This window comes from Pezoporus flaviventris, unplaced genomic scaffold (assembly GCF_033815535.1).
Source record: "Pezoporus flaviventris isolate CSIRO_AGI_PZ_B2104156 unplaced genomic scaffold, CSIRO_AGI_Pfla_v1 ptg000006l, whole genome shotgun sequence".
Lineage (NCBI taxonomy): Eukaryota > Metazoa > Chordata > Aves > Psittaciformes > Psittacidae > Pezoporus > Pezoporus flaviventris.
In genome coordinates, this window is record NW_026892554.1 from 12,717,266 (window position 1) to 12,744,600 (window position 27,335).

Here is a 27,335-nt window from a genome sequence, read left to right on the forward strand (position 1 = left end):
CCTGCCCGGGGCCGGCGCGGGGACGGTCTCGACCATTTCTGCGGTCGCGGGGACGCGGGCAGAGCGCGGTGGCCGGCTCTGCTCGGCTGCGCTCTGCGGCTTCAGCACCTCACCGCTGGACAGCGCCCGCCGGGCAGCGGCTGCGCTGCGCTGCGCTGCGCTGAGCGCCCTCCGGGGCGGTGCGGGCAGGAACCTCGCGGGCAGCGGCCCTAGCTCCGGTCCAGGCTCGCCCTCCGAGGGGGCTGGGAGGCAGCAAGATGTTCCTCAAGCTGGCCGTCGTGGTGCAGGTGCTGTCGCTGCTGGCAAGCCGGGCGCACTGCTTCCCGAAGCCAGGGGGCAAAGGTAAGCGCCTTCCTTAACACATTTTCTCCATTTTCTATGAATGGGGAAAGTTTCTCAGGGTACAGATAAAGTAAAAACTTTCCTTCCACTTGACTAAAAGCAATTAGATCCTAAAGAAACAATATTCCTGGTGCAAGACACTGGATCACTGAAGTTGCAATCTAATATGAAAGTGAAGACATAGGTGGTGGTAGAGGGAAAAGCTCTGAATTGTTTCAGTCTTTTCCAAGAGATGTTTTCAGCCATTCCACAGCAGTTTCTGCACAAGTCTCTCCCTCATTCCCAGTCTCCCCTGGTATTCTGAATGTAAGAGATTTTTAATCTCTTGGTTGTGCCAATCCGATTATTGCTATTTTAGTCAATCTCTTACAGCATTCCCCCCCCCCCCCCTTTTCTTTTTACTAGTTTTCTGATCAGAAAGGGGTTACTAAGTCTATATCTGTATTTGTACTATGTCTTTTGCAGAACCTCTCCTTCTGCCCCAAACAATCATGCTTTGTTTAAATAATTGACTTTTTTATTGTATTCTCATTCTTCTAGGAACACTAGTTTTTATTTTTTTTTTTTACATGAAGTAGCAGTTGGCATCAGATTTAAGACTGTGTTTTATAAGAGAAAACTAGAAGAAAAAACATGCTGTCCTTTTGTAGTTGCATGCATCATATAAATGAGTGTATATATGTGTGTGGTTTTTTATTCTAGATAAAGCTATACACAACAGACAATTAAGTGTAGAAAGACCTTTGGAGGAACAGGTAAGTGAAACAAAAGTTATTTACAATGTTTTTTTGGTTCGGGTTTTCCATAATGTTTTGAGCCTTCAGGTACCAGATCCATGAATAGCCTAATAGCTTAACAAATGAGTTAATAGATTTGTCAGTAAAGTAAATATTGATGGCCTTGAATACAAGAGAACCGGCACATAGAGTTTTACTGTCCAGCATTCCAAAAGCAGGTTGTCAGCTCCAGCAGCTCACAGGTGTATTGCCCTTTTGTATTGACTTCCTACAGGAATATAGCCGGAGCTTTGACTGAAATGGGAAAATGTAACTGGCATTTATCTTTAAATGGAAAGCCCATTGCAGCTTCTCATAATGTCCGATTCTGAACAAAGCGTGTGATGGAACTGACAAAAAGTGCGAAGCGCTAAATCATGTTCTACTTGTTAAGGCAAACTTCTTACTAAGAGTGAAGATTAGGCATTAAGGCTTCTGCTGATATTGATAAATTAAGAGATCACATATTTTAGTGTTTATTCCTTCTGCCTGTTTGTTGTTTTACTTGTTTTATCTTTGTATATCAGATTGCTGAAGCTGAGGCAGACAAGAATAGGAAGATAGCTCCCACAGGTAAAACATCTTTCATGGTTTTATAGCAATATTCGTAATGGATTCAAAGAGATGTAAGATTTTATGTCATGTATGCATTGATATATTTTCCAGAAAATAAGCCAGAGTTCAGGAATTATTCCTTTGTCGATGACCTGAATCTGCTAAAATCAGTAGCAGAAAGAGAGAGGGATGAAAAGGAGAGGGAGTCAATTAGAAGCTCTTTGTATGAACAGCAACTGGCCATGGATGATGCGGACTCCACCAAGAACCGCAGGCTTGTGGATGACTATGACTCCACTAAAAGTGGGCGGGATTATAAATTCCAAGGTATTCTGTAATTATCTTTTGGTGAACTTTAGGTTAGACTTCTCTTACAGTCTGATTGCATCCATGAATTTTTCACTCACCTTTGTTACTGGAATGCAGTTTTGATTACTTCCAGTAGTGGAACCTTGTCATGTTAGAATTAGGTTTTGAAACAGAAGACAAAAGAATTGCTGTTGATTTTCAGAGTCTTCTTCTGTGGAGGAAAATCCAACTGTGTAATTTGCATTATGTTTTTCAGCAATTTAGATTTGATGGAAGGAAAATTGGACATGCTTTTAAATTAAATCTATTTATTCTGGTTTGAAAGGAAGATCCACTTTTATATAGAGCTAAATCACATATATTTGTTCCAAGTGTTCTGTGCAATGCTAGATAATTCTCTTCATCACAAAACTAAAAGTTACCAAAGGCCAAAGAACACTTGCCTTTACTACAGGAGTAGTTAATTGACTTGTAGTTTAAGTGAGTCCTCTGAGAGCTGTGAGCAGCATTTAGCTCAGGATCTTTTAATTATATCAAACTATGCTGATCACAGACCAAGGTTTCCTCATCATATTCACTTTCCCATTAGTCATGATGATATTATTTGCTATAAGTAATGATTACATAATTAAAACTTCATTTGCTGAAATCCAAATAAGGAGATAGTATGCTGTTTTGTCATGATCAGTTTTTGCCTAAGTGGCCATACAATGGAAGCTGGTACTAGGAAGATGCATATAAACAGATATGTGAGCAGTATTCTCTCATTCTTACGTTCTTTTTCTATAAGTAGGAGAGTATGCTCCTGACATTCATCTTTGCTCTTTCAAAAGAACAAGTCAGAAAGGCATTTTTCAGGTGTGGAAAATGGACACAAAGAACATTTTACTGGGAGTGATGTAATGGGTTCTAAAGTGTGTATCAAAGTATTCCTAATGTGTCTAAAAAGTGCTGGTTTGCTCTGAAGAGGGAAAGATGTGGGCAGATATTTCTTTTACAAGATGTCTAATCCAAATGAGTTAGGACACTCAGCACACAGTTAAACTGTAATCCTTTCAGATGATCCAGATGGTCTCCATCAATTAGATGGCACTCCTTTGACTGCTGAAGACATTGTACAAAAAATTGCTGCAAGAATTTATGAGGAAAACGATAGAGGAGTGTTTGACAAGATTGTTTCAAAACTTCTAAATCTGGGGCTAGTAAGTATCTTCTTAACTCTTCATTTAGCTGGTTTGTGGGTTGGTTTAATGCACTTTTAAAAAGCAATTGGATGAGCACTCTGTCCTGCTGACTCGAGTGAAAATGAATGGGATTTAGGCTCTAGGCAAGCTTCTTGAGTTATTTGGGCATATTGGAGTTTAGAGAAGAGGAGACTGAGGGGTGACCTTATTAGTGTATATAAATATATAAAGGGGGAGTGTCACGAGGATGGAGTCAGGCTCTACTCAGTGGCAAACAATGATAGGACAAGGGGTAATGGGTACAAACTGGAACACAAGAGGTTCCACTTAAACTTGAGAAGAAACTTCTTCTCAGTGAGGGTGACGGAACACTGGAACAGGCTGCCCAGGGAGGTTGTGGAGTCTCCTTCCCTGGAGACATTCAAAACCCGCCTGGACACATTCCTGTGTAACATTATCTAGGTGTTCCTGCTCCGGCAGGGGGATTGGACTAGATGACCTTTTGAGGTCCCTTCCAATCTCTAGCATACTGTGATACTGTGATACTGTGAATAATATTGTTGTTCTTGTGATAGCTTTGCAAAAAAATAGGCCAAGCTGCAGAACGTTTCTGATATTGAGAAAACATTCACCGACTGTACTCCTCCCATGTCTGCTCTCGTTTTTCCTGTAATTTCTCTTCTCATTCTCATAGAGATCTTTTGTATCTTTAATTTCTTTTGGATGCTTATGGGGAAAGGCCTGAGCCTATTCCTATCCACCTACTAATTATTGTCATCAGCAAGCGTATAATGGTGCTGGTTAGCCGGGGGTACATATCTCATTGTTACTGATTTCTAGCAAGACTGAGTTTGTCTCCCACCTCTAGATGTCTCAATGGTCTTAGTCACTGCAATATGGGTTCCTTATAGTTTCAAATACAAACCTTATCTTTCCTGCAATAGATTTTTCAAGTAGCTTTTGCATGCTGAATCCCACTGATATGTTGCAGGACATATGTTTTTATACCCACACACAAGTATATACACATGTATACTGCACTTGCAGCTCCATCTTTTGAGCTGGACTCAACAAGTGTGTCAAGCTCTACCTTGCTTTGCTTTCCTACTGGAGGCTGTATGGGTGGGTGGGTGTTTTTTAAGTATACCCACCTATTTCATGTTTGTTTGTATGTGTGTATATATATCTTTGTAAGAATATAGACATGTATATATGTCTATATGTATAAACATATCCATCAGTAAACGTATTAACCTAACTTGTCTGGGCTTAGCTTTGAAGCAAATGTACTTGAAGCAACCTATTTACAAAGCTCAAGTTTCATATCGACAATTAATCTAGGATAACCACAGTATTCTATAAGTACTCTGCACAAATGTTTTAACAGATTACAGAGAGTCAGGCCTATACCCTGGAAGATGAAGTAGCAGAGGTTTTACAGCAGCTAATTGCAAATGAAGCGAAGGACCGTGAAAAGGAGTCTGAAGATTTTGATTACCCTCCAAGCAGAGCAGAGAGTGATACAAAAGAGAAGCAACAGGAAAGAATGGTAACTTCTTAGCTAATTATTTTGATTCATCTGCCAAACGTACAAGCAGACCAATACACTGCTTTGCTTTAGGGAAAAGTTAGTTCAGTCTGGAAGCAAAGGTGTTCTTAAGGAAATTCCATTAGAGAGAAAAATGAATTGTGAGTTACTTTGAGGTTTAAGTCAAATGCCAAATTGAAATAACTTTGAGAAAACAGTATAGTCTTCACTTCATAATTAGGAAAATGTTGGCATCAGATACTGATACTATTTATTGCTCTATTAACTCCAGCACCAAAAGCAATGTGCTTATAGATACTATTTTTTTATGTCTTTTATGGAGATACCAAGCAAAGCTGATCAGGATAGTTTCGTTAATGGAGAAATTGATGATACACTGGATAACACATGGTCATCATCTAATATCTTGGAAAGAAGAAATGAGCTGCCCTCTGAAGATAATTTTGAAGACCTCCAATATTTTCCAAACTTTTACGCACTATTAAAAAGCCTCAACTCAGGTGAGGTTATTGTGTGTTTACAGGAATAATTAGGAAAAAAGTAAGAAAATTTGCATTTTCTCTATTTTGTTCTCATGCTTTCCCTTCCCCGCAGCTGCTCTAGTTGCCAAAAGACCATGTGCTTTAAAAGCATTCTCTAAGATGCACAGCAGAAATTAATGATTAGTGAGTATGGCAAAACACTGGGAGGAACAGCACTCAAAACTGCAAACTGTGTGACCTAGGTAGCCCTTCCCGTCTTGTGCTGTAAGATTCAGGACTCCTGAATTCTTTTCATTCCCGTAACAGCTTGATGGAAAAACTGGCAAATTGTTTTCTCCAGAGATCTTTCCAGTAACATCCGTGTCTTCTAAGCCAGCAGAGATACGAGTAAGCCACAGCAGAATTCTCCCAGTGGTGGTACCAGTAAATGAGTCTGAGCCACCCAGACTTTTCACAGACCACAGATTTGTTGTTTATTGCAATGAAAGCCCTGCATGTCTCTTCCTATTCCGGTGCTAGACATCATTGCCTTCCAGTTATTTCAGGCAAGATTGTGGCACCTTGCCACAGTCCCTTTGTCAGCATGCTCTGCCACACACCCACTCTCACCCTCTGCAGCCAGCATATCTTCTTCTCTTTCCAGCACAGTCAGCAACAATTTATTCTGTAGATTCCTTGTCCTGCAGGAGCCTTAATCTTGCTTCAAACTGTCCTCATAAACACCTGAGTGGAGAGCTAAAACCTGAGGGCATGTTTTGCTCAAGTCGAATCTACAGACTTCATACTCTTCTTCCTGTTCTTTGCATTTTCCCATAGCAGTTCTGTATGCTTGCTCTTTCTCTTTTTCTACTCACAAAGCAGAAAGGCATGTTGGGTATAACAGGTTATCAAGCAAATCAAACCAGGTCCCACTGGCTGCACATCTGCCTGTCTCCTGTTTTATGCTGTTCACCTGCCGGCTTGTGTCATGCTGGAGGGCAAGGGATTCAATTCAGTTGCATCCTACAAATATTTGCTAAATTGCAGGCAGCAATAAAAAGCCTGCTGAGCAGCTCTCTAAAGGGGCTGACCCTCAGCAAGGCTGGGAGCGTGTTTCTGACTGTCCCTGCCTGACAGTGTTCCCTGGCTCTGCTGAGTCCTTCAGCAACAACCTGGGGTGCAGGAAGAGCTTGTGTAAACTGTGTGATGGGTGAGTTTCATGCTGATAATGGGGAAAGAGAGTCATATTGTTCAGCAGATAAACACAATGGAAAAAAAATCTAATAAGCAATGATTGGGAAGATAGAGATATGTATGGGCAAGAAAGACTGATTTTTATAATGAAAAATCATTCTTTGTATCCCATTCTGGAGTCAGGATCCTTCCAACCATGCAATATTATGTTTTCCCAGTACCTAAGGCATGATATTGTGCATGCTAACAATCTCATTTTGAGATACTTTATATTTTTGTAATTGAACTCATGGATCTTATAGGAGAAAGGATCTCTGAGCTATCTTCCTCATACAGAGTCTATATGTGCCCTCGTTGAAGCAATTTGAACTCGGTCAAGACACTTCATCTCAGTGTGTTTAGTTTTCTTATCTGTAAAATGGAATTCATACCTTGCCTTCCATAACATAGACCTTCAAGACAAAAAGCTATGAAGAACCAAGCCCTGAAGTTTTAAAGTATATCCAGCTGTACTTTGCAGGAGCAGTTTAAAAGGAAATATATATAGGAGCTCTCTTTGCTAATCAGCACAGCATTTTACTTTAGTGAGTAGGTAATTTTTTATGCATTAAGTTTGTGCCGAATCTGCAGAATTGAGTTTTCCAAGTTACCTGAAGTCTGACTAGTTTTGCTTTATCTCCTCATGCAGATACAGAGGCAAAAGAGAAAGAGACCTTGATAACTATTATGAAAACCCTGATTGATTTTGTGAAGATGATGGTTAAATATGGAACAATAACACCAGAAGAAGGGGTTTCCTATCTGGGTGAGAGCACATAACTTTATGCAACAGTGTTATTAATGCTATGTTCTTACTTTACTAATAGGGGTAATTATCTTTTTTGCTTTTATGAATCCTGTTTTAGACTTGTTCATTCAAAATGTTAAAGCTGTACTGGGAAATGATTCATCATTCATTATAGCAATGTTGAATTCCAAACTGCTTTAATATTTCCATCAAATGAAGGAAAGGTTATTTATCAGACATGTATTCAGAAGATTATTCCACTTTCACCCCTGTGAAGCACACTTGATTTAAATGGCTTTAATGTCACAGGAAGATTAGTGTTTTGCTCAGTTATATTGATGTGGATCAGGTACCTGCATTTTCTAAAAAGAATCCAGCACTTCAGTATCTTTCATCTGTCACTTGTAAGCAGCTACAGTAGATGGGACCTAACGCTATAGTCTTCTACCAAATAAAACTCCTCCTGCCCATGGAAAGCATTACATCTTGGCACAGGAGTAGTTTTTGAAGGACTTTCTCCTGGATCTGTTTTAGAGTCTGTGGCTATGCAGACTTTGTGAAATTCCCTGAAGAGGGATGTTGGAACAGCCTGGTGGTGTTCTGTTTTGTTCTGCTTTTTCACACACCTCTCCTGGTTTTTACAAACTTTTCTGTTAACTGTTGGTAGCCTTTCTAGATAAACAAGCAAAGTTACAGGAGGGCTCATCTGCATAAGCTCTGCACAAACCTTTTATTTCTCTTAAGCATTCCTGGTCTGGGTTAGCCTGAAAAGGTTTTGTTTACATCAGGGCAATTTCTCAGCTTAATAGATCAACCCATTACAGAGATGGGACTGGCAGTGATCTTTCATGATTTCTGTTGGCTTGTTTGATATGGGCCATTGCAGATACATGGTGTACCCACGCAACTGTAACTGACTGTATGGATTATCAGTTACTTGGCTGCAAAAATCCAGTGTATCATAATTCACATTCAGTTCATGATTGCACCTCTTCTCTAAAGAATTCATTATAGCTCTAACCAAGATTATCCCTTTATTTTCTGGGAGAAGTCCTTGAATTTTACAATGTTTTTACTACTTCTGCTACAGTTCGGCTCTTTACTTCTCTGGTTAACTATACATTTAAAGAAAGATAAACATAAAGAAATGGTTGGTTACAAGCTCAGTGGTTTCAGTGGCATTCTACAAATGAAGATAATACAGCTTGAGCATATATTGCCCTCACGGATAGTCTTGTGCCAAAACTTCATAGGCTAAATTCATCCCTGATGCAAGACCACTCAGATAATGGAATTACACTAGAGATGCATTTTTTCTTGCTAAAATTCAGGGCAGTTGTTCACATTGGCTTTACTTTAAGTAAATAAATACTGTATCCCTGGAAACAAATTGCCATGATGACATAGTACAGAAGGCAGGGATTAGGTTCAGAGGTCTGATTCAGTCTGGATTTAAAGTAGGACTATCAGCTGATGTACCCAGACTCTGCCTTGCAAATGAGTGATTTATGAAGAGATAGATTTTGTACTCCATCAAAGCAACTTACTGGAGTGGAAAAAGCTTTCTCATAGGTCTCAAGTTGCTTCTGTGGTATTCTTTTTTTAGACTTGCTGTTAAGAAATTGCTTTCAAACTGTCCATTTATTGGGCTAATACTGTCAAAGATTCAAGAACAGCAAGCACTGGAGAATCTTAGCTTCTTGCAGTATCCCTAAGCATGGCAGCAGTTTCACTGCCAGCCTTATTCAACTAGAAGTTACATCATATTATACCCAGCAATGCTTGAATAGGTACTGTGTTTCTGGTGCAGTTTAGGTTAAGGGATTGATGCCCAGCTGTGTTTATTTATAGCAGATAAAGGAATTAGTATGAATGACTGGCAGAGAGAAGAAACAATTTTAAAATGGGCAGCTTTTTTGCATACCGGGTCTGTGCAGATGGATTATATCCTTTCCCTGTTCTGTTACAGTAGGAAGCTGCCTAAATTACTTTTCCCCACTCTGTGGCTGAAGCCATGCATAAGCTATGTCCCTGAATTATACATTCAAAATAATAAATCATTTACTCAATCAAGTCACAAGCTTTTGTGCCTCTCACACAGATGCAGAGACAGTGACTTTGAATGCATATAGCAGTAACAGCTGGTTTGGGATTTGGAAACCACAGCATTATCTCATCATCATTGTATCCTACTCTAGGGGAAAGTATCTTGCTGCTGCAGTGAATGATTTTATTAGGTTTAGCTTTAAGTTACAAAGGATCTAGCTGCAGTGTGGTGCAAGAAAAACACACATGCACATACATACATATGCAAGGAGGGGGAAGTTCATGTTTTAATATACATATTCGATATTGAATAGAAATTTGAAATCTTTCCATATGCTAAATATGTAACTAAGAACCCAGAAAGCCAGGAGAAAAAGTACTGCCTACCTTTTACAGTATCTATTCAGAAAGTATAGCTCTGGAAGCATTAAAGACAGGCTGTAACAAACTGATATAAACCATGTCCAGCTGAAATGCATTGTATGTGATAATTGCCCTGCTGTGGCAAAATGCCACTATTTTCCATCACTCTTTACTTCCTTAACTATGAATGTTGTATTTCATTGCACTGGGCATAAATTCTTCTGTGGAGTGAAGGCCTCGTGATATATGTCTAGCCTGCTCAAAGGCTTTCAGAAATCCTTCTAGAAAGCCTATCTGCCTTCCAAAGATTGAAAGCTGCTCTAATATCATTTTTGCAATTAATGGACATTCTTGGTACAGAAAGCATAAGGTAATTAATCATATGACACAGGATTTGATTACACAGGTGTCTTATTAATTAGATCCAACTGTGGTATCAACTTACCCACCTATGGGTTGGTTGTCAGCATCCAGCAAATGCTGCCCAAACAGCTGAACTCTCCTTGCTTGCTGCAGCCTGCCAGAGGCACAGGCTGTTATCACTGAACAGGCTGAATACTAGGAGGGACTTAGGGTAGCTATTGAAACAATGATTGCTGTTGGCAAGGATGCAGTGACAGGATGGAATGAAAGAGTTGGAATCTCTCCACATAATGACCAGCAGAAAGCAGGAAGAAACTTTCAGAGAAGTTACGACTGATTCAGCATAAAATATTTCATTGTTCACGGTGTTCAGACTGCTTCTGTTGCATAAATAGCTAATACTGTATTTTCCACACAGAACTGAAAGGGCTCTATCCTTCATAGTGCTTCAAGAGAAAAAGTGCGTTTCAAGCCACTCACTTTGATTTCAGCAGAGCAGAATAAGGAATGTGTTGTGTAGATACTTTGCTGTTTGAATGTTAGTTTGGGAATAATACCATACTTTTCTTCATTTTCCTTCTGTCTGCTGAGTAGTGTCATGGTGGAGATTCACTGGTGAGAGCTTTTCTAGCAAAGCCATCTATAACAGGGCAGATAAATATTAAGGAAAATATCTGTCTACACCACACAAAGAGGAATATTTTGTGTGCTGAGTGTCTTTTCCTGCATACACCAGGCTATCTAGCTAATTTTAAAATGAAAGCATACCAGTCTACTATCATCCTGGTATGTAAATATATGTAAAGTAAACTATAGTTTTGTAATACATTTTAATAACATTGTTGTCAGCTTAGAAGTAGGAACAAATGATTCCTGCCAGTTTGTTCAGATGTACTTGTAAATCATCTCCCACCAATAAGACCAAAATAATAAGTGATTTTTAGAATCATTCTAGGAAATATTTTAATTAGAGCCTAGTGGACCATAGCTAAAAGAGAGCTTTGAGAGATGCTAGACGAATTCCTAAGAGGCACTACTGTGTAGTATGAACTCTTTGTAAAAAGTACATTGATTATATTCTCCTGCTGTAAGGTGTTTACAAGAGTAGATTTGTAGCAAATCTATCTACTGCCACCCCAACCAAATGAAAGTTGTGTTATCCGATGAACTATTACCCTAGAAATGCAAATTAGTTATGTGCACATTGTATTCTTGCTTGGAGTTCTCACTTATTGACTGGTACATGTAGCACAAACTTTTGCCATCAGTACTCTCTCTCACATAGAAGCTTCACCATGATACTGCATATTTTATCACATCACATGATTGAGGTTGGTAATTTTATTTTCAGTTTCTGAATCAGGGCTCTGTATCTTCCAAAACTGAACAAAGTTGGAAAAGAGGCAATGTGTGGGAAGAAAATTAAGTTTAAGCACTATGTAGCTTTGCTCTTTCTGAGGGAGATCCCACTTTTCACCTCCTTGTAGAGCATTTTACTTACCGGAGCCAGTGTATGACACACAGCCCACTGCAGACTGGGTGGGGAGCAAACCCCCCCTTTAATTAGGAGGGAAATGGAGAAATTGCTCCAGCTCCTCAGTATGCAGTGTTTGAGTCACAGTTGCCTCCCCGCATAGACCAAACCAAAGCCATCTCTCACACCACATCCCTTTGGCTCTGACTCACTGTCAGAATCCACACTCTCCCCCATGACTGAGTAGGAGATTGTGTTGGTTAGAAATGGACATGAACAGATGTCTCTATTTACCTCTTCTACCCCCTCATCATTTGTTCTGCATGGACAATTGGAAAGAAGGCCAAACTTTAGGATTGCACTAGCAATAAACTGGGTGCACTAGCAATAGGGAGGTGGATGGTTCATTGGTAAGCTATTGCCAGGTATACATGCACTCATCAGTTTGTCCTTTCCTAAAGTTACTGTTTCATATTGTTCTACTATAATACTCTCTTTTAGACAGCATGAAATTCACCCTGAGGCCGCAGGGGAAATAGAAGCAGAAAGTCCCCTATTTTTAGTGGACATGATTTTTATCATGTCCCTGCCTCTGCACGCTAACGAATATGTAATAGCTATTCTGTTCTGCCTCTCACATTTGCACTTGGTAGCCGCCGCAGCTTCACTTCTGATAAAGACAGAGCTCTGCAATTTCCTTGCCATAGGCCAGTGCATAGTAGGTGCAATCTGGCCTTTTCTTGGTCAAGGACGACTTGTTTGAATACTGTCATTAATGCTTGAAGTTCTCATCAGCACAGATGCTGCAGGCCAAAGCACTGATACTTGATACTGATATTTTAGGCATGAACAGGCACAGAGCCAAAGGTGTGAGGCAAAGAGCAGATCACAGCACGGGCTGGCATCACCTTCCCTTACTCACTGTCCCCAGAAGCAGATGCTCCCTGATGCAGACTGTGTGATTTCAGAGGGGTAAGGGAAGGTGCAAGTGGTAAACGGACAGTATCATGTGAACCTTTTGTTCTTTCCTACATTTGACTTGGGAGATGAAAGGCATGGACAGTATTTCATAATACAGCGAAAACCAAGATGAATTTGCATGAAGGTAAAATAAAAGGATGTGGGGACAGGGAGCGTGCAAAGGTCCCAGATAAGACTGGAACCTAGGAAGTATGTTAATCACAGACCCCACTGCAACTTTGTAGCTTTTCTTTCTGTAGCTCTATCCCATGCCTCACCCACGTCTGTCCCATGCTACTTTTGCCTTGGAATGTTTTGTCATCCCCACTGTTTAGATCTTATCACCTATTTTCTCTCATTCAGACTTAGTGCAGAGGAAAAAAATGGGTAGCTATGGTGTGAAAAGTCTATTACAGCTAACCTCCCAGGTCTTAAAAACCAGGACCACCACACACCACAGTGAAGTGGGCATCACCTGAGAGTGGCAGTGAGAGCATGGTATTTACAGTATCCATACAATCTAAATTTTCTCAGGAATCTTTCTGGGAGAGATCCAGAGTAGTTTTGTCATGAGAAAAAGAATTAGTAATCCTGTTACATGACTATCAAATCATATGTCCAAGAGCCAGAATGAATATATTACAGTTCTTTCCTTATCACTATCTACCCTTTATGTTTGCAACTTTTTCTTGCAAATACATTACCTCTTCTTCCATTTCCCTTCACTGCCTCCTCTATGCTTTCCCAACTGGATACTTTGTAAGAAATCTCCATAGTGTCTCTTTTGACAAGTATATTGCTTAGTGCTTGAAAATCTAGGCTTTGCATCCTACCAAGTGGCTTGCATTTCTGAAGAAAGGAGGGCAGTGCTTTTATTTTCTCTCACTGTATTTAATAGCTGCATGAAAAAATCCCATTACTTTCTGAATTCAGTATCTCTGTTGACAGCTGAGCACCGAGACCATAAGTTATGATTTGAGATGATGGTGTGGGTGCAGGGTAAAGAAGGTGTCACTGAACTTTCAGAATTAAGCTCCATCCCACTCCTGCAGTAGAGGCGGCTGCATACTAGTTCAGTCCCAAACCATCATGCTTTTAAAGTGCATGCTATCAAAATGTGCACACAGGCCATGTAGCAGCCTCAGAATGGGAAAGGATTAGGAAAGGACTGCACCACACAGCTCTAGGAGACCTGGAGCAATGCAAAGGAAATAGGTTTTAACCTGATTGCCAAGCAATGTTTGTATTTCAAATCGCTCTATCTTGCATGCAATGCATTTACAAGTGATGCCACTACCTTGAGTTTGTCATCCAACATGTCATTCCTCATGGCACCATCGTGAAAAAACTGTCAAATAGGAAGATGCAAAAAGAAAATGCTGTATCTTGTAAGGCAGGGAGTTAGAAAGGAACAGGAGATTTGCAAGGCTGAGACCCATCTGTAATTCCACAATGGAGGGATTTCTCTTGCTCATCACAGTTTAAGCAGTTTATGTGACAAATGCAAGATACATGTATGAACTAACTAAAGGTTAAACTCTGCTTTTGACTACACTGGTGGAAATCCAGTGGATATTGACAGTTCTTGGACCCGCACCCATGCAAACTAAAAGGAAGATTTGGCCAAAGAATTAATCAGGTATGCTATTCCCCACAGAATAGTCACAAGCAAATGCTTTACTGTCCTGAGTTTTGTCACAGATGGAAAAAAGCTTTATGAGCTCTTAAGGATCATCTACTGCAGGAGACAGAGCCCTGGGAGGACTGTGCTTTTTTAATGCATGAAATATGTGCATCTCATACAAGCAGTCATCAGCACAAAGCTTTCCAGCTGAAGCTTGCTGCAGTGTATGACCTCATTAAACTAATTTTTTATCTATCATTAAGATTCTCAGGTACCATGGTCATCCTTTTTGCTCCTTTAACAAACACAGCCTATCTATGCTGTATGAAAACAGCAGCAAAGCAGGTCTTTCTGTGGAACTTTAATGACATGAAATCTCAGCTTCAGTCAATTTGATGAGGACAGAATGTGAAACTGCCTCCGGGTGCAAGACAATTATGCAGATGAAAAAACCCTTTGCAGGAAGATTCACAAGGGTGCAGAAAACACTGTAAATCTATCTGTAGACAGACAGATTGGACCCTACAGAGAAGGGTCCATTTCAGGCTTCCATTACCAGTTTGTAAATGTTTGGATGGGTACGTTAGTTTCTGCCTCTCCAATAAGAACAAAGTAATTTAGTTTGTAATATTTTTTCACATAGTGTCTTTTTCCACGAGTTTGAAGGGTGTTACCACAGTGCTTTCTCCCACAGTACAGATAAGCATTCTGGTTTTATGCAATTCAGATTTTTGGATGCCCAACTCAGAGGACTTGCAAGTTTGAAAACTGCTAGGAATTTGCATTTTCAGCTGCAATTAATAGGCTCTAATTGGTGTGTAGTGCCTGTAGAATTGCAGGTTTAGGGTGTCTCAGAATGCCTACTCAAAATAGGAGCCCTCCTGCAGCATGAATGCTTCAGTGAGTCACCCCAGATAAAAGATCAAGTTAGAAAGTGAGGCAAGGCAGAAGCCAGATCTTCTGATTCCTGGTGTCTGGTTCCAGTGACGAGATTATAGTGCTCCACAGAAAGCCAGCCGCCAGAGGAGTGACCTATTTTACCAACGTAGGTCACTTCCATTAGTTCAGTAGTTATTGTTCCGTTGTTTTAATTAGTGCCATTTCAAGTAAGTGGCCAGCTCTGGGGAAAGGTCAGTACCTTTCTAAACTTCCTCTGTAAAAGTCATGTTGCTAGGGAAACGATACCGGAAAAGTAATCAATTCTTGTTAGACCTCCAAATTTGACATGCAGCTGCTTAGCTGCTGGCCAGGCACATCTCAGTTGAGAAGGTGACTCACTCCATCAGCCTAACTCAGAGCAAACATTGTTCAGCCCTGGCCTAGCCAAATATGAAAGGCACAAACATGTTTTGAAACAATACCAGCTGTTCAAGACAGGTAATTCTAAAGGGGGGAAAAGGGCAATAAATCCTCTTCAGGAAGAACTGGGATTCTCTGGTAATATTTTCTCAATGATGCATATGTAGGTACACCACATAATCCCCATAAACATGAACAGGCTTACATAATTAACTCCTCTGTCACACAGAAAATACAGCTGCTTATGAAATCTTGAGATGCATGTTGATGTGCCATCCAGGTAGCAAGATAGTGTCACTATTTCTCCTGTAAAATGCAGTCCTTATTAAAATGCCTGTCATAGTAAATTGTCCATATCTTTAGTGACAAAATAAGCTTTTAAAATGGAATATAGTTGATATATTCAGTCTGGATTTAATGGCAGAGCTCGGATTATTAGTGGTCAACACTGCCATATTATACTTGGTACACAGTATAACTGTTCGATGCATATTGCTGGAAAACATTGCACATTCCCATGTTACAGCAGGCGGGTTGGAACTAGATGATCTTTAAGGTCCATTCCAACCCCAACCATTCTATGATTCTATGAAGTATTATTTATTACTCATATATTGAACTCAAATTGTTAGCCAAATCAGAAAGACTCAGAATTCCTAATGGTATTTATAGAAGTAACTGAATAAGGGAGGAGTATAAATCCTATTGCCTTCAGTAGCATGTGCTGTATGTGGATGTGTACAATTTTTAAACACTAATAACATCATACAAAGCATCTAGAAATATTATCAGTATGCAGACATTTAAATCTAAAGATGCCTAAGTGGGTTATAAATCTGTTTTATGGTGGATTCTTTGTTTTCTGGTAATACAGTCTTACTGCAGCAGTGCCTAAATGCAGACACTTTCATGACAGTTTGGAATCAATGCACTTATGTATGTGTTGCATTTTGAACACTTAAATAGTCCAATTTTAAAATGCTATTATACTTAAAACTAAGCCTACTTTAATACATTTTGCTGGATTAAGATCTTAAATCAGTGACACTTTTGCATGACTTAGTGTAGAAAAATATTCACTTGAATTTACAAAGGGTTTTTAAGTTCTTAGCTGTATAATCTTCTTCTAAAAACTGTGCCTCTTGCAACAGAAGAACCCTTATATTCCTGCTGGAATACTAGTATGATACTGATTCAGGATAAAAAATAGTATCTTAAGCTCAACTGAAAGAGATGTTTACAGTCCTTTCAATAAGCTTTGGATCAAGTTATTAGTGAGGCATCAATACCACCACTGTAACTCTGGCTTGGTTTTTTCTTCATCAGTCTGTCTGATCCAGCTTGTAACTCAGCCATGACCTGCTTAGCTTAGGGCATACAGCAAGGTCAGAAATCACATTAAAAGGACACGTATCAAATGAAAAGAGTTTTCACAATAAAATAACAACAACCCTGAAATGATGTAGAATTGTCTGGGCGCAATCAGGCAGGGTGCCAACAAAAACTGCTTATATTTTCATTTTATGTAAATAACAACCAGGCAGACAGGATTATGTGATTTCTGGTCAGATGGCAGGCAGAATCGCTTACGGGGATCTGCCATGGAGTGAGATATGCTTGCTAAAAACCTAGTCTTTAGGTTTCAGTGCTGAGTATCTTTCTGATGGAAAAAGATGCTCCTTGATGATGGCTAAAATGTTGGCATTACACAGAAGATACAATCTAAAATATTTTCTTGCCCTATAATATCTATTTTACAACAGTTACCACATCTCATACTCTTTTATCTGTTTATATAGAGAGAATATTGACAATTCAAAACCAAGTCTCTCAAAAATACCGCACCAACATCTATCAAATTTTGGATCCATGTTTAATTGAACCTTAAAAAAAAAGAAGTTAACAAAGGGAAAGAAAATTCGACACGATGTCCATAATATGACTGAGGAAAAATGGCACTGTATGATGTTCTGTATTTAGAATTATATAATCAAAGGAACAGTTTGGGTTGGAAAGGAACTTATTATCCTCTAGTTCCAACCCCTTGCCATGGGCAGGGACACCTTCCACTAGACCAGATTGCTCCAAGCCCTGTCCAACCTGGCCTTGAGCACTGCTAGGGATGGGGCAGCCACAGCTTCACTGGGCAACCCGTGCCAGTGCCTCACCAGCCTCACAGAGAATTTCTTTCTTATATCTAACCTGAACTTCCCCTCTTTAAGTTTGAACTCATTACCCTTTGTCTTATCACTACAGTCCCTGATATTTGGAATATTTAGAATAAGTATTTGTGAATATCTATAAAGCATTGTATCACAAGAACCTTTTTCTCCCCACACATAAGCATACAATGCTTATATCTAAAACATCCCTCTTGATAAAAAGGTGCAATTATTCCTGAATAATTTGCAATGCAAATTATTCCTGAAATTTGCATTGACATACATTGTCTAGGCTTCTGGAGCTGTATACATGGCAATGGCTGTCCACTGGGTTTTCAGGTAAATGCTTGACTTCAGCAACTTTGAAAAAATGTGTTTTAGTCAGTTTGATTTACTTATTTATTTCATCTAAATATAATTTAAACCTTTTATTAGACTTCTTTTTCCAATGAAATCATAACAAATCCAGACAGATAAGCAGTTTCAGATAATATTTTCCTACCAGGATGAAACACATATTTATTTCATAGTCTTGTATGCTTTCTGGAGGTTAAACCCTTTCATTGCTTTCATCAGAATAAATTGCTACAGATATTGTTATTTATATTTTGTGACTTATGTGATCTAAATAATTATAATATATATGCAGAATTTACTGTCTTTATGAATATTGGCTCTACTTGATGCACCTATTGTCATGATTTAGTTAATTTTTTCAATAAGATTTATCAAAGTTCCGTATATCCATTTGTTTGTTCTCTTAGTGCATTAATTCTTCAGAGGCAAGGATGAAGACTGTTTAGATTTCTCCTTCCCATTCAAAGCAGTGTTGCAGAGAATTTAGCATAGATTCTGGATCATATCTGTTGAAGAATAACTGGGGTTTTGTGTTGCCTTGATTTCTAGAAAACTTAGATACAATGATAGCTGAGCAGACAAAGAAGAAGCTTGAGAATCCTTCCACGAAAACCAGACCAAACCTACCAGCAGGTACTTATTCTATAGTTTTCCTTCATGGATAACACATCTTTTTAACATATTGAGTTAAAAGCATGCTAATTGCTTTAGAAGCCAGACTGCCAGTTAAAGATACAGTCCCACAAGGACCTGTAGCCACAGCTTGGATTCCAAAACACACAAGAGGAATTTTTACTTACCTAATTTTTGAGAAATATTTTCACTGTTCTTCTGCAGAATGCAGACATTACACACATACAAAAGCAAGCTGTATCAATGCTTTTTAAGACTTAAATAATAAAAAAAACAATCTTTGTTAACTTTGGATCTAGTAAATGCAAATTTCTTACTTTTCTCTGCACAAAGTAATGTGCCTTTATGAACTACATATTATTACATTTTAGTCACCTGGGTTCAGCTACTGTTTGTAAAGAGCAGAAGCAGGCATTCCTGTTTCCAGAGATCTGGGGTATAGATGACCTTTAGAAACCACTGTGAGTCACTCCAGTGAGGTTCTTCCTCAATCATCAGTCAGAATATTTTACTTCCTACAGACTGTGTTGATGTGATTTAGAAGTGCTTTAATACATTTGATACAAAATTGCTCTTTCTTTAGACAAAAGTAGTGAAGAAGCAGACAGTACGAAAGAAGAAGCGGCTAAAATGGAAAAGGAATATGAAATTTCAAAGGATTCTACAAAAACTGAAGAACAAAATGCAGCAGGAAACAATGAAGAGCCCAGAGGTACAAACAGTCATTGCTTTTGCTACATGTGTACTCTCCAAGTGATTGGAATATTTTCCTACCTTCGGTATTGTTTTTCCATTATGTTAGCATAAATATCTTCAATTTGTGGTTACTGGGGGTCAGCACACCACAGCTTGATTCAGAAGTGTACTTATTTGCTGAGTAAGGCCATAATCTTTTATAGAATTCACAGCCTCTTTTGAGAGCAATATGAAGTGCAGAGAGATTTTGCGTCTTCACGTGTGGTTTTTTTCAGTGAAATCAGCTCATCAGGATGTTCAGTATTCTGAGTAAGCCCACTGATTTCTCAAGTTTGTGTTAGAACAAGCTGTTAAGGAAAGGAAGTGAAAAGTTCTGCAAAGTGACACAACTTGGCAGAGGCTAAGGGTCATCAGCAATTAACATGTTTTGCATAACTTTGAGAACTTATTACAGTAAGTTACTGTCTCAATAAGAAAACTTAGCACAGTAATACTTTTAGTATCTCAGTTGCCTTAGTAAGCATAATGCCATGTGCCATGCTACATTAGATTGTACTAGCTGAAGACTCTGTCCATGGGGTGCAAATCAGCTGCTATCTCTCAAACTAAATCTGCAGAGGACACTGCCTCCTTGCAGTGATGAACTTCTGAAAGAGGATGTTTATTGGTGCAGAAACCTTTCAGTGAACTCTTATTGTTAAAGATCCAGCATAAGCATCTATATTTTATAGTCCGTTTGTTAAAAAAATGCTTCTAATCTATTTTGTGCTGATGCTGGTTTATGCCTGTACTTTTTTGGATGCATGTTTTCACAGCAACATGCTCAGTAATGAATTGCGGTAATCAAGGCTACAGTATATTGTAGTGCATTGGTCACCTGTTTCAGTCCTGTGGGCAGTGCAGACATGTAAACTATCAGCCACTCACAGATAGAAGGTGGCTTTTCCAGCAATGGTTATTTAAGCATAAAATATAGCTCAAGATAGCTCCCTAATTTCACAGTGAAGAAAAACTGTCACCTGCTGGAAGTGATAAATAGCATCTCTTGTCTGAAGAAAATATGTCTGTTCAGTTTGGTTCAGGTTATTTTCCTTTACCTTCAGAAAAATGTTCAGCCCAATAGCTTTTAGGAAATTTAAACTGGATCCCTATTTAGTTCTTTGTCTCATCATGCAATGCCCTTTGCTCTTTCACAGAGTAACTTACTGTAAGGCTAATCCTGTGCTTCCAGATGAAAAATCATGGTATAGCTAATATCCATTTACTAATGGGACCAGACATGCATAGTTGGCAGTAGTAGCCTTCTACATGCTAATTGCACTAGTGTTTTGGTTTTTTTTTCCCTGACAAATATAAGAACATTACATCAATAAAGCTCCAGCCAAGTTAAGAATTCAAAACCCATTAGCTTGAATATTTCCTTAGGAACCTTATTAGGTAATCCTTGAACTAATTTCGTCCTGTGTGCTTTCTGGTCCAAAATAGCCATCACTTTTAAAATTTCAGCTATAACAAGGAGTTATCATGGTAATTGTAATACATGCTGTATCTCAGTAAACCAGAAGTAGCTGTGTTTCAACTTGTCTTTCTGAAATATCACAATCTTAGATTTGTTATATGCCGTTAGTACTACTCTATGGAGGAGTTTTCTGACACTTGTATATGAACAGATTCTCAAAGCTCTCAGCCTTATTTAAGTCACTCCTTGCTGTCTTAGCAACTTCATCTTTGCTGAACAATTATTATGATCAAGAAGTTACAGGTTGCTTTTGATCCCCATATGCATACCACCAAAAGCTATGTATAACGATCAAAAAAGCCATGCTCCTGAGTTTGTGGATGACTCACCTTGCACAGACAAAACCTGCTAGCCATCTGTGGGACTTTTGCCTGACTAAGCTTGACAGGACTCAGCTTTTAAACAGAAACTAAGAATAGTTTTAATCTGCCTTTGCTGTGCCCAGTTAAGCAAGATGCATTATTCATTGATCTAAGTGCCCAATTTCTCTCTCACCCTTTCCTCTAGGGAAAGCTGAGGCATATTTGGAAGCAATCAGGAAGAACATAGAATGGCTAAAAAACCACAACAAACAAGGTAACAAAGAAGGTATGACATAAAAAGCCTTGACATTGGGGTGGGCACCATATACATTATAAAACATGCAATTTAAATTGTGTTGTGAAACTGTGCTTTGTCTAGGTTATAGTGACAATTAGTGGTGTTAGAGTTAAATAATTCAGGTCATGTAAAAGTTAAATCAATGAATGAAAGTAGTAAACTAAGACAAATTTATGATTTATGTAAACTGGCTTGAAGAGCCGCTGGCCACAGAACAGACAGTGACTCACTAGCTAGAAGTGCTGTCCAGGTAGTCTAGGTGGTCTTCTGTCACTGGGAAACAGGACATCAGTTTTGTCTAGTGCTTCATTTCTTAGTTCAATACATCTTTCAACTACCATTTTGTACATGAGGTAAACGTATTTTACATGTCTGGATGTGTCTAGAATAGCGCAGCATATCTGGCTAGCACTGTGCATGCCATCACAAAAAGCAACAAGTTTTGTTTCATTACCATAAATAGTTAAGATACAAATTTATGTCACTAACAGTGTAAAACATTGGATTACAGCCCAAATCAACTGTAATGACTTGTAGCTCTCACACAAAGCTGTGTAGAAGCGGAGCAGTGACTGAAGCAGCTGCACAGGGCATGCTCAGCAGCTGCTCCACCATTTGACTTTCTCAGAGGCAGGGCTGTATGACAGCTGCAGGGAGGATTTCCATTTTACATTTCAGATCTTTATTTATCCATACCAATTTTGCCCTGAAGATCTTACTTAAAACCAGCCCTCTGTCCCTTCTCATTGCCATTGCTGCATCTTCTGGCATCACCCTCTCTGTAAGTGAAGGTTCCTAGCCAAGGGATCAATCCCTTGGGTATGACTGGTGCCTGGCAAGAAGGATCCTTGCACCAGCCAAGCAGAGGGGAATCTGAGATGAGATTAGCCCTGGGTAATCTAGCCACCCTGTGAATTGAACACCATATGAATTACATTTCAGAGGTAAGTGCATGCCCACAGCCTAACACATTAATTTGCCTATACAGAAGCCTCCTTAACAGGAAGGACTTTCTAAAAATTTTTCCATCTCTAAAATCATTTCCACACCATGGCAGCGATGGCAATTAGCAGCAGCGTATCTATTTGCTCAAGAGTTTTCCTGCCAATTCTAATACATGTTTCTGTTTATCAATGTACTCATTATAGTAATTAGATCTCAGTCATGTGTGATTATTTCTCTGTATCATGCATGCTGACTGAGCAGCTCCTCACTCTTCTTCATAGTAACCTCCCCTCTGCACTGCTGCAGCATGAAAATGGCTGTGACTGCAGATCAATAGCATTTTATGTGCCTGTGAATGCATTAAGATGCTTGCTGTGTAGATGGATTTTCATTTGCACTAAAATATCTTTATTGCCCTCTGGCAATGGAAATGGCCCTGAAAGTAAGTGTAAGTTATGACAGAATTAGAACAGTGTTCTGACTTTTCTGATACATGATCTTTACTGTGCATTTCTATACTTCTTATTTTTGTAAAATGCTAATTCAGTTCTCCTGGGATGATGTTAAAGAAAGTACAGGCAGGGTAAGCTTATCTAACTGTGAATGCATTGTGCTGCATTTCTTCTGTACAAGATTAGGTGGTATTGATGTGTTCATCAATCATTTTCGCACTTCCAGCTAGCACCTGGCAGCTGGCAGAAAAGTGGTTCACAAGAAATTTATGTATTAAAATAGCCAATCTTTTCCACACCTGTTCACGGATTGTTTTACTCACCAAACATACTTGAAGAGCTTTAGGTTTTCTTCAGGCAGGTATTCATAGAAACTTGATTTTGTATGAATTCCAGTAGAAATTGTTGTTCATTCAATGACTGACGACACTGGAAATGTTAACTTGCATTTTGCCAGTTAAAAAAAAAATTATCAATTTCCTGTTAAATAAGCAAGTAAACTTCGTGGTCTGTATGAGTTAAAGAGAATCTTGTCAAAAGCCCATGTTTCAGCCTGATTGGCTTTTGTGTCCAAAGTTTGTTTTCGTATCTACAATCTATAGGCTATGTGGGCCTATCCTTAGTATCTCCCAGAAGTGGCTTCATCTCTAAATCCAGTGCTCTTTAAAACTAGCTCCTCTCCTGTGTAAATTAACATCACTCCCACAAGTAGACACTGGCTGCTGGGTATTCTATTCCAGTTAGTCTCCAAAGAACATAACTGTGAGTCACCCTGTTAATACATACAAATAACAGGTTCAGGTTTTTCACAAAATACTTAGGTAGTTTATAGTTTCATAACACTAACAGTAGCCATTTAGGAATGAAAGTTAATTTCATAATTAATTGCAATGGCAAGTGGCTTGTTTTGAATATGCAAATAAGAGCTCACTTCATTTACTATGGCAGCTTTACAGGAAAATGTAATGTTGCAGCTGTTGTGGTGAATATAAATCAAAAATGATTTTTCTAATTACTTGTAAAAATTAATAGGTTTTAAATAAGTATTATAAATTAATTGATATCAGTTCATATAAAAAAATCCAATTAAATTGCCATGAGATATAAAAATTAGCCAGAATTGGATAATATCATAATGGTTATAATCTCATAAAATGTGTAGTAATTAAAACTGCACATGTCCACTTAATGATCTAAAATAGTTTTTGCAACTCTAAGAAGGAAAATAAGCTTGGAAATGTTAATGCAAATAATGTGGATATTATGTTAATTTCGTATTTATTCTTCAGCTAATTTCCATTCCATGGTGTCTTTCACTGGAGACTCTTATTCTGTCAACATAAATGAAATCTGCCAGCCTTAATGATAAGTTGCTAGGTACTGTTTGTCCCTGTTACAGGATGGAGACACAAGCATCTTCTTCAGTAGTGCTGGTAAAAGACCAGACATGAAATCCTGACCTAAGTACAGCAAATGGCAGAATTCCTGCCAACGCAGATATAGGAAGTCTGCAGGAGTGGGGAGTTCTGAATATCAATTTTCTGTATTACTCACTTGAGATTGCCTTATACTGTTATAAAAATGATGGCAAACATTAATTTGCTTCTTAATGTCTTTCTATTTCTACCCAATTTTGGTCACTCAACTATAAAAAGACAGAAAATCATTATTGCCTGGTTTGCTAAGAACGTATAGTTTGAAAGAAGGTCCTTCCACTTATTGGTATATGATGATATACATGGGCCTACATCACAAAATTGGTATTAATATAGTCGGAAGGTTCTATCCATGCAATAAGTAACTTATACTGAAAAAATCAGGATGTATCTATTTTTGTTAAATATATTAGTTCATTTAACTTGGTATGGATGCTTAAGAGACACAGATGTTTTCCACACTACTAATATGTGATGCTAACAATTTAATTATTTAATTGTGTAACCAAAACTTGCATCATGTTTCTGTGCAAATATACTGGGTCTGTTCCCAGAGTTATGACTACACAATAGGTTACACTTTTATGTTACTTAAAAGATTGCTCTACAGCTGATTTCTTTTCATGGAAAATAGTGATGTCTTCTGGCATAGGAAAAGGCTAGTTAATGCCTAGATGCTGCATAGCAGCACCCATCTATTGGAAAAGGAGGAAGGACCTTTCAGCACTGTATTGGAGATCATGAAAGACTAATAAACAAAGGTTGTCAAAGACTACTTTGACCCTGACACTCTCAGAAAGACTACTCACTGCAGTATTTTTCATGTCAGGATATTATGTTCTGTATCAAGGTAAGCATGTTCTTTATTTTCAGGAAGTTGCTTTAGTGAATTTTCACTACGAGTGTTTGTAATATGTGGGAATTTCACTGGGATTTCTTCAGGAAAGTCAATACCCTCTTTTGAATCCATGACAACTGTGAAAACAGGGTTTTAACAACAGTTTTTGCCATGCAGACTAGAACATCAGATCTCTGGACCAGAAAATAGCCTGTCTTTAGCATTTGCCAGCAAGCAATCAAGAGCACAAGATGATTATTCCCTTTCAATATTAAAAGTGCCATGATGCGTAAAAAGACTTTGTGCAGGTGGTAGGGTTTTTTGCATTGTTTTCACAAGTTGCACTTGTATTCAATTCTCTTCATGTTGGATAAAGTGCACTTCTTGGATAAACTTTAAAATGACATTGTTTCTTAGGTGAAGCAGTGTAATGGCAGTGACTCATTGTACAAATGAATTCTTATTTTTCAGACTATGATCTTTCAAAGCTGAGAGATTTCATTGACGAGCAGGCTGATGCTTACGTGGACAAGGGCATCCTGGACAAGGAAGAGGCTGATGTAATTAAACGCATATACAGCAGCCTGTAAAAAGCTAGTGGCTGCCAAACACGTAGAAAACTAGGATAGTTCCCCTCACTCCTGGCTCAATGACTTATGATCTGTTAATTTGAGGATATCATTAGAAATGCTCTGTTTACATTGTACCAACTTTCTAGACAAATGAAGAGCTGTAGTGCTCTGTACACTAACTGCATACTGTATTTTCCTACACTCACAAATCAACCCTAAATGCCAAATTCTGACACTGAATTTCTATTTGATGGGGCAAATATTTATGTAATGTTCTCTTTGATTTATTTGTGTTTGGTTTACTTTTGTAGATAAACCAATTGTTTGTGATGGAAGGTTCTTTTAATGCTACTTCTTTTTGCTCTCACTCCACTAGCTTTCTATAGATGCAACTATGTAAAGGGCATTATTAGAAAATAGTTCATAGTTCTCTAAATAAAATATTTGAAAATAATTCACCTATTAAAGTTTTTATTAATCTTAATATTTTATACCCAGAAATCTTGGGTTTAAGTTCTCATTTTCCTTGACTTTTTTTTTATTTCTTTATCTAGTATTCTGTAACTTGGACTACTGTATCCTTAGCTTACTGATCAATCTTGACACTACACTGCCTTTCCTATTGCAGAGCTGTATTCTCCCCACTATTCAGCATGTATAAACATTCTCTTTGGTGCACCATTTGATGCTCTTGCATGCATGAATAATTGAATTCCTGATGTGACTAGTCTGGTAACAAGTGTAAATAGCCATTATTTCCTTTAAAGCAAAAGGATATAAACGCAATTTTGCTTGGGAAGGGGAGTTTGCAACCAGGATGTTTGTAGGAATATGGACCCTGCTTTTCAGAAAGACAACTTCAAGAACATCGTATCTCAGCATCTCTGTTCACTGACTTGTGTTGAACAGTACTGCCTTGGAAATTTTCTTCTTTTGCATATATATATGTTATTATTAGCCAAGAATTTGGCAACTCCCAAAGAATGAAAAAAGACGACAAAAATGTCATCCTCCTTCTTTCTCAGCTTACAGAGCTTCTGAAGAATGGTTTATGAGATCTTTTATATTTAAGTGAAAGGATAATTTTGTGTATTAAGATCTCATGAAGAAAGATTACAGGTGAAGAAGTTTTTAGGAAAGCAAATTTTAAACCAAATTGCAGAAGATCTACATCTGAGACCCATTCCCTGCAACAGTCATTTGTTTAAATGAACTCCATTTCTGTTCTCTTTACTTAAGAGGTTCTTCATTGATCATTTGAGGTTATCCCTCCCCTATGTTCTTAGAAAATCTCACAATACCTCCAAGCCTGATACAGTCAAAGAATGTTAGCTGGCGCAGAGGTTGGTATCTGCTTGCAAATGAAGGGAGATGCTGACTTACAGCATTGCCCACACAGCACCAAGTTCTGCAAATGTTGAATCATTTTATGTCATCTCCTTCATTTTCTCAGCACAGTTGGAGACTGGGGAAGGGATTTGAGCAATGTTTCTTAGCCAACTGAAGTAAAGTTTAGAACCCTACAAAACATAATTATGAACTGAACATTATCAACAGACTATTATTGGTAACAAATATAAAATGAATATGGTAGCAATAAGGTGTAACATATCTATTTGAAAACTGATGATACATAAGCCAGTTAATGCTTTCTAGCATACAAAAAGTACATCACTGCCTACTCATACATGTCCTGATACAGATCATTAAATTGCAGGATTAGTCACTCGTGGCAATACCTTTTTTAACAAAAAAGGTTTATCGAGAAATGTAGTCAATGTAACCTTCCTGTTTGACAAACAGGCCCTTGGAAACTCTAGAGAAAACTATGGAAAACAA

General features: G+C 38.5%; 1 protein-coding gene across 2 annotated transcripts; it reads left to right on the forward strand.

Annotated features, from left to right (window-relative positions):
• SCG3 (secretogranin III) lies at positions 1-25,950 on the forward strand. Of its 2 annotated transcripts, none has more exons than XM_061446959.1 (12): positions 1-342; positions 1,045-1,097; positions 1,646-1,691; positions 1,785-2,000; positions 3,042-3,184; positions 4,554-4,715; positions 5,038-5,215; positions 7,059-7,175; positions 18,355-18,438; positions 19,022-19,150; positions 21,161-21,229; positions 25,396-25,950. In XM_061446959.1, the coding sequence occupies exons 1-12, from the start codon at positions 258-260 to the stop codon at positions 25,512-25,514; spliced, it is 1,401 nt and encodes a 466-aa protein (XP_061302943.1). In that variant the 5' UTR covers positions 1-257; the 3' UTR covers positions 25,515-25,950. The 2 variants fall into 2 exon arrangements, with proteins under 2 accessions (XP_061302943.1, XP_061302942.1); XM_061446958.1 differs by having other exon boundaries at positions 2-342; positions 21,161-21,241.
• Positions 25,951-27,335: the final 1,385 nt, after the last annotated feature.